The sequence below is a fragment of the Schistosoma mansoni genome (assembly GCF_000237925.1).
Source record: "Schistosoma mansoni, WGS project CABG00000000 data, supercontig 0037, strain Puerto Rico, whole genome shotgun sequence".
NCBI lineage: Eukaryota > Metazoa > Platyhelminthes > Trematoda > Strigeidida > Schistosomatidae > Schistosoma > Schistosoma mansoni.
The window spans coordinates 2143757-2158216 of NW_017386026.1; the positions used below are offsets into that span (position 1 = coordinate 2143757).

General features: G+C 33.6%; 1 protein-coding gene across 1 annotated transcript in view; it reads left to right on the forward strand.

Annotated features, from left to right (window-relative positions):
* Positions 1 to 14460, forward strand: part of Smp_146650 (nalp (nacht, leucine rich repeat and pyrin domain containing)-related) — a gene marked incomplete at its 5' end in the record, with an annotated part of 26404 nt that overhangs the window by 10149 nt on the left and 1795 nt on the right. The window contains 7 exons of the mRNA XM_018790803.1: positions 227 to 334; positions 3044 to 3137; positions 7384 to 7433; positions 8916 to 9083; positions 10481 to 10786; positions 11224 to 11490; positions 13268 to 13353. Coding sequence (XP_018646038.1) covers positions 227 to 334; positions 3044 to 3137; positions 7384 to 7433; positions 8916 to 9083; positions 10481 to 10786; positions 11224 to 11490; positions 13268 to 13353 — 1079 coding nt within the window. The remainder of the gene's footprint in view (positions 1 to 226; positions 335 to 3043; positions 3138 to 7383; positions 7434 to 8915; positions 9084 to 10480; positions 10787 to 11223; positions 11491 to 13267; positions 13354 to 14460) is intronic.

Below are 14460 nucleotides of genomic sequence, written 5' to 3' on the forward strand. Positions count from 1 at the left end.
GTCCTGGGTTCGAATCTCGTGAGGCGAGGTTGTGAATGCGCACTGAAGAGGAGTCCCACAATAGGACGAAACGGCCGTCCAGTGCTTCCAGGTTTTCGATGGTGGTCTAGCTTCAATTGACTCATGATTTCAACTATGAAAATAATAAATCTATTAGTTATTGTATACACATTAAAAAATTATTGTGATTTAATGTATATTACTATATTTGATTATTGAATTTTAGCATAACACTACGATCACTTGGCTGGATTTGTCTTATAATGTATTAGAAGTAAATAGCCTGTCATTTTTATCAAAGGTTTTAAAAGAAAACACATTTATACAAACATTGGTAAGTAATTTGTTTACTGTTTTAAAATACGTATATAGAATAATAGATAGGGTGTGACTATCAGTGGAATACAGGATGTGCATTTTGTTCTATTTTAGGATTCATCAGGATTTTCTACTCATTTCTGTCTTAGGTTCTACTTTCGAGTTGTTTATAATTGCCATTCATTCTTTTGATGCCTGCTTCTGCTTCCCGATGAAATGTGTTTTTCTTGGTTTTTTTCTTTTCCTTTGGATTTCGAGATTATCTTTTGATGTAGTCTGATGATTACCGTGATGTATGTCCTACCCAATTTCAACTTCTTTTCCTAGTTTCCTCTTCAACTGGAAGTTGTTTTGTTCTCTCCACAGTAGGCTGTTGCTTATGGTATCTGGCCAACGGATATGGAGCATCTTGCCTAGACAACTTTTTATAAATGCTTGTACGTTTTTGATGGTGGTTGCAGTAGTTCTCCAAGTTTCAGCTGCATACAATAGAACTGTATTGAAGATTCTGACTTTGATGTTAGCTGATAGTTGTTTTAAGTCGCACCTGATCTTCAATTGTAAGAATACTGCCCTTGCTTTGCCGATCCGTGCTTTTACATCTACATCAGACCCTCCATATTTATCGATGATGCCGCCCAGGTGTGTGTATCAACTCGATGTTCGGTGGGTTCAGAGGGGCTGTTCTATTCAAGAGTTCTTCAAAGTGTTCTACCTACTTGTTCCAATGTTCATGAATCTCAGTGACTGACTTTCCTTCTTTGTCCTTGACCGATCTCTTTTGTTGATTATATTTCCCATCCTGTTTCTTTATTGGGTCATATAAATGTTTTATATTTCATTCTCTTGCAGATTTTTCCTTTGTTGTTGCTAGGTCTTCTATATATTCCTGCTTGTCAAATCTAATGCTCCTCTTCACTTGCTTGTTTGCATCTGTGCATTCAGTTTGTACCTTGACTTTCTCTATTCATGTTCGGCTGCGGTTAACTGCTGTCTTCTTGTTCTTCTGCTCTTGAATCTTGTCTAGAATTTCGATAAAGACCAAATTTTTATGATGGTGTTTCTTGTGAGCAAGCACTTGCTGGTACGTTGAAGATAGAGCTTTTTTGACCCCCTACCAGTTTTCATCCATGGCAGTCTCTTTTTCTTTCAGTCAATCTAATAAAGCTTGGAAATAAATGTTGAGAGCTTTGTTTAATTGGTTGAGTTTGTCAGTGTCTAGAAGGAAGGCTGTATTAAACTTTTGTAATACTGTTTCTCTAGTTATCCAGTGTTTCTTTAGCTTCCGTTTCGTCTTGTCCATAACCAGGTGGTGATCCGAAGCTATGTCAGCTCCTCTTCTGGTTCTCACGTCTTCCATTCAACTTGTAAATTTTTTACTGGTGCAAATATGATTTATCTGGTTCCCCGTTGTGTGGTCCGGTGAGATCCATGTAGCTTTGTGTACCGCCTATAACCACTTTGTTGAATGCATATAGATTTGCAAATCTCTAACCGTTCTCGTTTCTTTCTTCTAGTCAGTTCATGTCGTAACTTGATATCACCATAACCGTTGTTATTCACTCTGACTTTGGAGTTTAGGTAGTTCATCTGGATCTTCAGTTCCTTTCCTAAGCACTCCGCTATGATTGATTACAGCCTCTCATAGAACTGATCTTTGTCGCCTACATTGCTATCATTGCGATCTCCGCCTCCTTTGTTTGAAGGACGCTTTGATGATTCTGGTCTTTTTTGGACAGTATCAATGCAACTCTATGTATGTGCGAACCATTTCCTTCTTCATGACAAGATTACAACAGCACCTCTCCCTAAGCCAATGTTTTCGGCCCAGCTTGAGTGCAATCGGCTTCACTTATTCTGAGCACCGTCAGGTTGTACCTCCTCATTTCCGTAACTATTTCATTGGTCTTCTCAACCTCCCACATTGTCCGAGCATTCCATGTACTATATTAATTGTTATTCTCGTTGTTTGAAGGGACATCAGCCTCATGACTTCCGATGAATCTCGACTTTCATCATAAGGCGTCATAATTCTTTTAAGTCAAGATCGTTAATTTCAGAGGGCACAGTTGAAATTGTTCAAATTGTCTTTTCTGATTATCGTTTTTTAGCAAGGTTGTTTTCTAAGGGATGTGGTTGCTGACCACATGCAAAATCTTCCTTCCTTACTCGGGTTTGGGACCGGAAGTAATCTTAGAAGGACATCAGGCGGAGTTGAATATGTAAATAAACTTAGCTACTGAACTACAAAAGGCATAGAACATTGATCTACGGATTTCTTCAACGATACTGAGATATGCAGGTATCAATGCCAAGATTGAACTTCATAGTTTCAAATAACTGTAGCATTGGGTAGAAAGTCAATAACAAATATATTTTTTCTTATAATACTAATGAGTAGAAAAATTATATTCCCGACGTTTCGTGACTTGATGTAAGCCACTTCTTCAGAGTAAACGAATGATCTAACCAAACTACTACAACTTTAAATTGTACAAAGGATATAAAAAAAATATGTTTATTATGATACTCAGATATATATTGCCAAAGCAATAATAAATATGTAGGTAAAACAAACACCATGCTATAATTATGTCAGTCAATTTCAGCTCACTATTTAAAATTCTTTTCTTTATTATTTATTTGATATGTAGGTAAATGATTAAGGTTAAAATAATATGCTAATTTGTTCTTCATAATATGTATATATACTATTTCTTCAAAGCTTTTGAGTGAATGTAAATTACGCAAAGATGGTCTGATGGAATTGTACAATGATTTGATCAAAAATGTTACCATAAAAAATTTAGATTTATCAGGTAAGAGAATGGTAACAATAATGAAACTGATCAGTTTTTATTTCTTACTCCAACTTGTAATGTCTTTGGTGACTTAAAATGAATGATAATGGTATATCTAAACTATAAGTGTTTATAGAAATCTTCAGTGATCTTGGTGAAAGAGAACTATCCTACGACTGGTCATGTATCTATCATAAATAATATGAATGATAGTAAGAAATAAAAACCCTTCATTTATGTTATAGACAGTTTCTTTTATGTTTAATGAAAAAACAAAAAAACTAATGTGTATAATAAGCAAAGATGGATAGTGGCTAGTGGTGGAATCCAGGACGCGCGTTTCGTCCTGTTTGGGACTCGTCTGTTGGATGTACCTGCATCTCAGACTTGTTGACGTTCACTCTGAGATTCGAACCCAGTACCAGTCGCTTCAAACGCCATCGCGTTATCCACTCAGTTCCAGTTCTTAACATTAATGGGAAGATTCGAACAAACAATACTAAGTGAATTTAAATGTGTATAATGTAACAAAATGTATAAATGAGACACCATATTTTACATATTGATATAACAAATCAAATAAAAAATAATTTCTGAACGCTAGTTCATATGAAAAAATGTTTATCAAGCAAGTTCTATATGACTAATTTTTTATTATTTAAACTGAACCTATTTTCATCTGATACTTGATGATAAAACATAATGAACACCGATGGGAATTAATTACTTAGTTACGCCTGTTACTCCCAATGGATAATAGGCCGCCAACCAGCATTCTCCAACCCACTCTGTCCTGGGCCTTCCTTCCTAGTTCTATCCGAATTTTTTTCATTCTTCTTATGTCTGTCTCCATTTCCAGGCGTAATGGGTTCTTTAGTCTTCCTCTTTTTCTTTGGCCTTGATGATTCCAAGTGAGGGCTTGCCTTGTGATGCATTTGTGTGCTTTCTTAAAAGTGTGTTCTATCCGCTTCCAGTGCTTCTTCCTTATTATACTGATGGGAATGGAATATATAAATATTTGTATTAGGAAATATATTGTTACAACATTATAGCTAATGGAAACAGTCTTTAAACTAAGTGTTTTTCTGAAAGTCTTAATCATTTTGTGTTTATTTATGGTTCATCAAATTTTATTTTGATTATTATATTAAATATAGTTAGTTCATTCGAAAAAAAACCCCCAGTTTTTTCATCCTTTTGTCAATACTTTCACTTCATACATAATGGTATTTTGTTCTTATTACATAAGAATATGATGAAATCATTTGATTGACTTTCAATCATATAGTCTTGTCTTTATTTGATATGAGAAATCTTTCTGTATGATTTCAATTATAAAGTTCTATTATCTTACCATATTAATTGCTTTCACAGGCGAATAAATAATCATGATTTCTTTTTTTTTACCATGGATAATGAATTGCTTTAAAACTAATTATTTCATTAGATCTATTCGGTCACAGATTGTGGTCAGTGGAAGAACCAATGAAAATTAATCCTCAATGACAAGTGATTTGTCTTGGTTTGATGCCAATCGTAATTATCATTAGCAGTATCCGTTAAGGATTAAGAAACATCGAGAACTGACTCAAGTTGAGCTACGGAATTCTTAGTGTAAGGTTTAAATATATAGTGGTACCTGGGGAAGATCCTAGATATGAGGGTAGATAACTTTAAGGTACAAAGTCACAAACTAGGACGTTAGATTCTCAGTGGACCGTCTTTTATAATGATCATTCAATAAACATTTGTTCATAATGAATTTGCCTCTAAATTATGTGAGATAAACAGAACCACAAATTAATCTAATAGAGCTTAGTAACTCGAAATTGACAGATACCTGAGATACTACTTAAATCTAAAGTAAGTAGTGTTTAATTTTGCCATTAAAATGAATTGACTTGGTGATTTATCTAACCGACCATCTTTAACCTATATGCAATCTTAAAATAACAAAAGTAAATCATCGTATCACTAAGTAAATTGAAGACAGTTCAGTGAAGAACATTTTCTTTCCGATTATATCATTTGCTAAACTTGTACAAGCTTGCTTATTGCTACTTTGCATATAATAGTCTACAGTAAGACACTAACCGAAATTCGATAAAAAAAATCTCAAAAACAGATTAGTATTTTGGTTTATATGCTTTACATAACTTGATTTTCAAATAATACCCTAAATATTTCATTATATCACTAAAATTTCCGAAATTTTGCATAGTCCACTAGAATAAGTTATTTATATGTTTTAAAAAAGGCATTTACCTCCTACCAGGACGTCCGCTTATCAACTTAGGATACGCAGATGCCATAGTCCTGTTTGTTGACCACGCTGATAAAATGAAGTCTTTTGGTAGCACTGAGCAACAATTCCAGGATGTTTGAGATGCGTTCCTACCCTCTAAATGCAAGTTGTTGCTCAAGGACTGAACTGCGTCAACACCTGAACTGAGGATATGGGGTGAAGTAGTCGAACGCGTGGACAACTTCACTTATCTTGGAAGTCTCGTCAGCCCTAATGGGTTGATGTCTTACGAACTCTGAGCGCGGATTTAGAAAGCTCGTTTGGATTCTGCCAACTTACGTCAGCTATGGCGAAGACGAGATATCCGTCTATTAATTAAGGGACGAGTATACTGCACAACAGTTCTCTCTGTTCTACTTTACGGCTGAGAAACGTGGCCATTAGGAGTAGAAGATAGTCGTAAGCTACTAGTGTTTGACCACAGATGCCTTAGAAATATTGCTCATATCTGCTGGGATCACCGGGTAAGTAATGGTGAGGTTAGACACAGGGTATTAGGGAATGATGGTAAATCAGTTGATGAGGTGATGAATCTTCATCGACTGAGATGGTTGGGCCACGTGTTACGTATGCCTGAACACCGATTACCACGACGCGCTATGCTGACTAGTATAGGGGATGGTTGGAAGAGAGTTAGGGGCGGCCAAACCAAAACGTGGCATCAGTCCATAAAGCCACTAACTTCTAATCTGAGTCATGTTGGTAGATGCAGACTACTTGGTTGAGGTCCGCGTGACTATCGTAACCAATGGTTGGAGACTCTGTGTGACATGGCTCATAATCGACTACAATAAAGTAGGTGTATACACTCTTTGTCTCCCGTTAAACTGTGAGATTAAAACTACTATATATCTTTCTTTCTGCGAACTAATTGCTTGTCCCTGTATCATATCCTTATACACAATCTTTCTTTTTTATATTACCACCATTAAATTAACGACTTCTATGAATCTGGTGTTCATCTTGTTGTGCTAATGAGTTGTGGCAACTTGAACCGATACATATATGTGCCTGGTCGTACTTTGTAGCTGACTGACTATCAAAAAGGTAATTTCATAAGACAATGATAAATGAGGCAACGACAGCAAGTTAAACTCAGAATGAGTAGAAAAAAAATTCTACCTGATGTAGGTACATAATAAAAAGTAGCATAGCAAATTAATTCCAATACAAGAAGTCAACTTACACTGGAAATCATATTTTCAAATACTGATTTCTGTACAAAACATAGTGATTTATTGCATACCCCCTTAATTTGATAATGAAGATTTGATCTTCTATCTATACTATAATAAGAGATGTTCAACCGCAAATCTTTGACAATAACAACAGTAGAACTTCGTATAATTTACAGACAAAGGTGAAAGAATATTAAACTAATAAATAAGTTCATGGAACAAAGTGTTTCTTTTAAGTAACAGTTAAAATACTAAGCAGATATAACAACTTTAAATGTTCATTTGTTGACACTTTACATCACTTGCAATAGTTTAACTTGATATTAAGTTAAATCTGTTGAATTGAAGTAATTTTTTCTCCAGAAGAGGTTTTTGTGGATATTATAGTAATTTTATTGGTTGAGATCATGAGTCCATTAAAGCTAGACCACTATGGAAAACCTGAAAGCACTGAACAGCCATTAAGTCCTATTGTAGGACTCCTCAGCAATGCGCATCCACGATCTCGCCCCGCGAGATTCAAACCTAGGAGCTAATGGTGTCGCTCGTGAACGCTGGCTCAGTGGTTTAGAGGTTAAGCTCTCGTGAGCGAGACCAATAGGTCCTGGGTTCGAATCTCGTGAGGCGGGATCGTGTATGCGCATTGCTGAGGAAACCCATAATGGGACGAAACGGCTGTCCAGTGTTTCCAGGATTTCCATAGTGGTCTAGCATCAATTAACTCACAATTTTTTTTGTTAGATCACAATCTTTCATAAATTATAATTTTTTCTTTATTTAGGCTGTGATTTAGGAGATTCTTCTTGTAGTATGCTTGCAGAAATCTTAACTGTAAGTTGAAATTTTATTTATTATTATATTTTAGTTAATCAGATGTTTACTAACACAGAAAATTGAAATCTTTAAGTTTTAAAAGAAAATAATGGTGTGTACTTCACAGGTATTTCTTACCCACTGTCAGGTTTTTTTCTTACATCAAACCTTTGTAAAATATGTCACTAGGGTTTAAAATAAACAGATCATACATGTATTTGAAAATCGTTTATCAACTGTTTACTTTATTCATTGTTTAGTATCAGAAATTTAAATATAAGCGTTTAAAATTAGTGCATTGAAAATGGACAAAATGTGATCAGAAATATTTCAATTAATTCAGGAGATCAGAAGATCTGATCGTCAAGCTGGAATAGCTGAAATCATTTTTCAACTTGACGTTAATACCAACTATACACTTCAAGTTTCTAATAACTAACTTAGATTTGTAAAATTTTTAATGTAAGGATTTAATTTGCTGAAAAAATAATAAAACTCTAAACATTTTACACGAAAATATCGTTTTAAGTTTGTATCATTGACTGACTTTAGTTGAACAACCGTTGAATACGGTAGATACTGAGGGGTCCTTACATCTTGCTTTCGAATTATGAACTATTGGATACCAAATCGGTAGTTTAAACTTTACGCATTCATCAAGAAGCCTAAATGTTTACTTTCCTTACCGATATGAATTAAATGTTCAGTGATCTTCGAGTTTGAAAATGGTCGTGTTAATGTTAGTCTATAATACAAGCTATTAAGAACATCGCATAATAATAGTTATCTGTTGGTTCATAGTTTCGAGCTCATGGCATTTTTTATTCCATCTATTAGTAATCATCTTCAAATGATCTAGTTGATATCAATATATTTCATGGGATCTTTTTTGTCCCATTACTTCTTTAGAATGACTTATTCAGTTAGTACGATAACAAGTTTAGAATCTAGGTTCTTTTTGAGTGATTAAGAAAACGGATGTGGACAATCAAATGTACTTAGGCACAGGATTACAGACTATCTCACTAAAATCTGACAAGCATACAGTGAACAGTTAATTTGCAAATTATCAATCAGTTGTCTCAATCTTGAACGTTTCTTCTTCAAATATCAGTCCGTCGTCTCCGAGTATTATTGTTCATGCATTTTCATACCAATTGCGGTTTCGTTTCCGTTCTTTTGTTGTCCATCTTTTACTGAAACACATTTAATACCCGACCATCACTATATACTACTTATAAGGATATAAGTAGCCCACACTACATTTTGGAATAGCGTGGTCACATTGAAGTTTGATCTTTTCAGCTAATCCTTTATGTTGGACGCAATATAATATTCCCACTCGTCATTAATCTTAGAAACTGATTTTGATAGTCTGTTTTAGTTAGAAAAACAATGGAATGACAGACAAGTATAAATAATAGTAATTCAAATCACTATAAAATTATGATTGCTTTACTTAATAATATATAGTAAATCTTTATAAATTCTCGTAACCAGATGAATCGTGTTTTAACGTATTTGAATTTGGCTCGAAATCAGATTGGTTCAGATGGGGCTGAGCTTCTCGGTGATGCAATTAGTTCAAATGATACATTGTTTAAAATAGATCTTTCATGGAATTCAATTGCTAATAAAGGTGCTTTAGATATTGCAAAAGGATTAAAGGTACACCGAAAATAAAAGTATAATATTTAAATGTTAGTTATTATTTTTGATGACAACTTTTCGTACGAAGACTTATTGCGATTGATTGGAAAAGATATTTTTATTTCTACTATGACTAAACTATGCTCATTTGTAAATAAGATTATAAACTATAAGTCAGCTTCTTTTAGGTGTTCCATACAGCTTTTCTTATCCAGTATCAATCTGTGACAAAAACAACTTCAATAAAACGGCGAGAACATCTTGACAGAACTAGTTATTTATGCTTTTATTCAATGCATACAATAAGACTTGGTTGATCTCATCACTGTTTACGAACATGATGATACGAAACGAAAATAAGTTATGTGAATCTTAATCTTTATTTTCATTTTCTATTGAAAATGTGTTATAGCGTAAACTAAACTCTATTGATTGATCATATTTTACATAAATATAAATATATGAGTGCTTTTCATAGTTTTCATTCACCAACTGATCTTTGCTGGACTAACATCCAAATCTTGGAAATGTCGGACGGTCATTTAGTCCTGGTACGCGACTCCTCAGCACTACGCATCCATGACTCTGTATCTCGGAATCAAACCTGGGATATTCGAACTTGAGTGCAAACGTCTCACTTTAAGACCGTTGAGCTAAGACGAATTCATGACTTAAAACTGAAAATTCCATCTTATTGACGAATTCTCCACAATAATATAAATAATTCTCGGATCTATAAACCAGTCATTTGGTCAGTAGTTCTATTTTCTTAAACCTATGTGACTGGGAATCGGGGATCGCTCCATAAGCAAATAATTCACTCTTCCAGTTGAAAAATCCCAGCATCTTATTAAATTATCATCATCAGTTTACACACTTATCAGCCAATAATTTATTGATCTTTACAATTAATTGATAACAGAGTGGTGGTCAACTTCAGATTCTTATGCTTCCGTTGTCCTTGTTGAATCCAATCAATCAAGTAACACTTTCACCACTACTCTAAGTGACTCAAAACAGTAAGTACTGTGTGAAGAAATAAGCTTGTTGGAGCTGGTCGACACTAAACCTTGGATTTACTAGTTCTCTCAAGAGAATTCAGTCCCACAGAAGTCCAGTTCCTTCTCCAGTAGCTGAGAGGCTATACCTCAGACTACCAAGTAGGGTGATGAGGGATGGAAACATACATTAGCACCAGTTCCCTCAAGATTACTGTTGAAAATTACTTAAAAAACCTTCTCTAAATATTGGCTTTTATAGTTTTTTTTAGTATTTAGCCATGTTTATACTTTCGCAGTGTCTTCTTTATTAAGGTGACAGTATTTAAGTACAATGGTTATAGTTATATAGAATAATCTGCATCATGATTTACAATGAATCTAGAAATGTATTATCAATCTACTTACGTTTGTCAGGAGAATATTCGTATCAGCGTCTGTTATTTATCGTGGAATGGATTTTCTGATAAATCTGGACTAGAAGTAGCACAAATCATCAAAGAAAATACAACACTAGAAGAATTGTATTTACAACATAATCGAATAAGTGACAAAGAAATTGAAACTATCGGTCAAGCTATATATATGGCGACTGATTCAGGTGAAACGAAGTTGAGAGTTTTGGACGTTAGCAGTAATCCAATCAGTACAAAAGGATTGTACAATTTCTTCAAACAGATTACTAAATGTCAGAGTTTGAAACTGAAACAGATAATGATGGAGGTAATACTTTAGTATATACTATTTTACTACTTTTATATATTATTAGTAGTAGATAGAATAGTCTAAAAATTCTATTTGAAGGAATCACCGAATAAATAGTGCTTTCTCGTAATTACGATTATTTTTGGAAATCCATTTTTGTCTTCAGCGCTGTGTTTAAAATTACAACATGAATTGTTGGAAGTTAGGAAATACAGTTTAGTCGATTCCTATCCATCTTATGCACGCTTGAGTACTTATGCACGACCTGGGGGTCATGATTTCAAGGCCTAATAGTGTAGGACATATGTTTCGTTGAGATGCCTAAAATAGTGACAAGACTACTTTCATTTCTTCTCTGGCAAAACAACAATCATTGATTTGGACTTTTCCTTAGTTTGGTTAAATGTGTAAAGAAAAACAGTCTATATTAGTTAATATTTATTTTAACATTGCAGGAAATTCCTGTTGACTTTGAATGTATGCAGTTAATTGAATCACTTAAGAAAACTTTCACTGAATTATGTATAACCCATGGACCACAGTTGATTGTAGGCAATACACAAGATGATGTGCAATCGGAAGGTGGTACATTTGTTGACTTATTATTTCTTCTTAAAAGTCAAGTAAACTATAATGGAAAAATATTTACTGATGTACTTCAGAATATGGACATAAATAAAAAAGGAGCTGTTAGTGTTTTACAATTTATTGAAGCATTGAAAGTAGGTTATTTTCTATTACTCAGTCTTGTGATTTTATTGACTTGCTGATTATAAATTACCACTTCATTTCTTGTAGGAATTAACCAAATAATAAATCAATATTTCAAACCGTTGGACAATGAAACAGAAAGTTCTGAACTTCATGTTTTCACTCATATCGTTATATGATCTGCATAGTCTTATTGAATTGTTTATTGAGACGTTAGGTCAATCAGTAATTTTTTAATTGTAGTTTAAGTTAGATTAAAAATGATTAGTAACAATTCATCCCAGTCATAAAGCTGGGATTCATTGAAAATCAAAGTATTAAGGGAAGAATTGTAAAATAAGTATCAGAGCAGAATGTGAACTAAAGTCACTCTTATCCATTTTTTTTTAGATATCGTTAGAGCTCCCGAAAGCGTGAAAAAAGCCACTTCATTCCGAAAGATCTTTGAATTTTTTCTTGAACACTAACGTGTTCTTATGGCAACGAATGTTCCGTTATATTCGTCAGTGCAGTCTTTAAAAAGTTACTCGATTTCGTAGCATTATTATAGGCAATAAATATTTGTTAAAAGGTTTTATGAAGACTATATTTGATATTTTACAAACTAATTTAACGTAAATACTATGTATACAAGTAAAACGCACTTAATTGTCTTTCTAATCTACATGGAAGTGTCGTTTCGTCAGGATAATTTTCACTTAGTTAAACTGAGAAACCTGTAAAGACCACTCTGTGTAAAGTGATTTATTTACACGTACTTTGAAAAAAACAGGTACTAGGCAAAGCATTTAATGTAATTCTCGTGATGACGAGTACATCAAGATGAAAATTAAAAGGAAAAAGAATGATTTTTTTTTTCAAATATTTCACATAAAGACGTAATTTCAAATAAAAATTGAATCACTTCATTTACGTTTGTCAAGACTTCATGCTGAAGCCTACTCACTACTGGAATGTTTATATTGGTTTTTGGTATTCGGACACTGCAGTTATAAACTGATCTAAGTTAGACCACCATTGAAAACCTTGGAACACTGGACAGCTGTTTCATCCTAGTATGAGACTTCTTAGCCGTATGAATCCATAATCTCGATCATGATTTCAATGAAATACAACGATTTCCACAATCCTATACTAGAGATTGTTTTATAAACTGTCTATAAGTATGTATAGGAATTCGAAGCAAACTTGTTAAACAGTCCTTACCTCCTCCCTATAAACAGCTGGGTTGGTTGGGCGAGCTTAAGAATTGACAGAATCGAATAATGTGTTGTAACGAATAGACAAGCTATTATATATGTATATATATACACTTTTAGCTCCTTGTTGATTCATGTCACGTATATTGTTTCTAATCAAATAAACGTTAACATAGATCCAATTATTCGACTTGATAACCCCCTATTGTGATGGCTTGATATATTTGTGTTAAATCCCATCATTTATTACACTTTGAACTTGATTGAATCATTTTATACTAAACGGTTTAATGGTCATCCTGATATTTCTGAATAATCAATCAAAAATAAATATAATCATTGTCACAGTTGAATTCAAGAGTCGATCTAAACTGAAGAGTCCCATACTAGGACGAAACGGGCGTCCAGTGGCTTCCAGGTTTACAGTGGTGGTCTAGCTTAGATCGACTCATAAATTCAACTGTTACAATAATACAATCTCCGCAAACCCTCATTCTGATAAATATTATTAGTTTCATTTCTGTTAGCTAAATTTTACCTTCTATATTGCTAGAAGGAACATTTGATTATTTTCTTATTTATTAATAAGATAATGGGGGTGAATTACAAATATGAACAAGTAAATGATTTACAACAACGTTTGGACAAATATGGTGATGGGACAATTTATTTCAAGTAATTAAAATGCATTTGATGTGATTAAGTTGTTTTTATAACTTCAATATTGAAACATTCATATTGAACAAGTCAAATTATCAAAAGTGAGCTTTGTAGATCATATTATTATAAGATGAAGATAGTTTTCATCATGAAGTGACATCAACCTGAGACAAATTTTATGATTACTAATGACTAGCTTCCTGGAGAATTTCTAGAAGTTCGATAAGAAAACCGTAATCTAGTGATCTCAGCCAAGCTAGAAGTGAGGCTTTGACTTATTAATAATATTAGGAATTGAGCTGTATATTGTAAGTTGACTGAATTTAGAAATTTTAACTGTCTGGCTTCAGATCACCGATTTACAAGCATAGATGTCTTTAAAGGACTTCAATGCTATGAGGATCCAGTAATGAAATATCTCTTCCTATAATTTTGCCATATATGTCGATTCACTATGAAAACTATCTCAAAACAATGAATGATTTCTATCCAAATTACTTCAGACAGTCTTGTGTGAGATAGGATGTTTCTTTTTATGCAATAAGTTGTAAACTGAATTCTTAGTTTTATGATTTTAATGAAGGTTTAAGTAAAAGATACAGTCAAAATGTTTGTATACTGATTTCCGTTTCGAAAAAATTATAATTGAATAAGCAATAACAACTGATTTTTCAATTCAAATCAGTGCTGTTTTGAACAAAAGCAACAGAACTGAATGGAAAGGCTTCGTTATAATGACATTATGTTAACAGAATATATATATATATATAGCAAAATTAACTATTCCAAAGATAAGGATATTGTTAAAGGCAGCTAATATCAATAAGCATACCATTCACACTGGATCCAGAAGTAAGATAATCAGTACTGAAGCTATAAATTAAGATCAGAGTAGAGGCATCATTGCAAACTGAAAAAGCGACAAACGTGAATTCGCATTCAAAAATTGATTATAACCCATCTGAGGGGGTTTTGTGGAGAATTTAGTATTTTCACAGTTGAAATCATGAGTCAATTGAGGCTAGACCACCATCGAAAAGCTGGAATCACTGGACCGACGACTCGTGCTATTATGGGACGCCTCAGCAGTGCGCATCGCATGATCCCGCACTCGCGAGACTC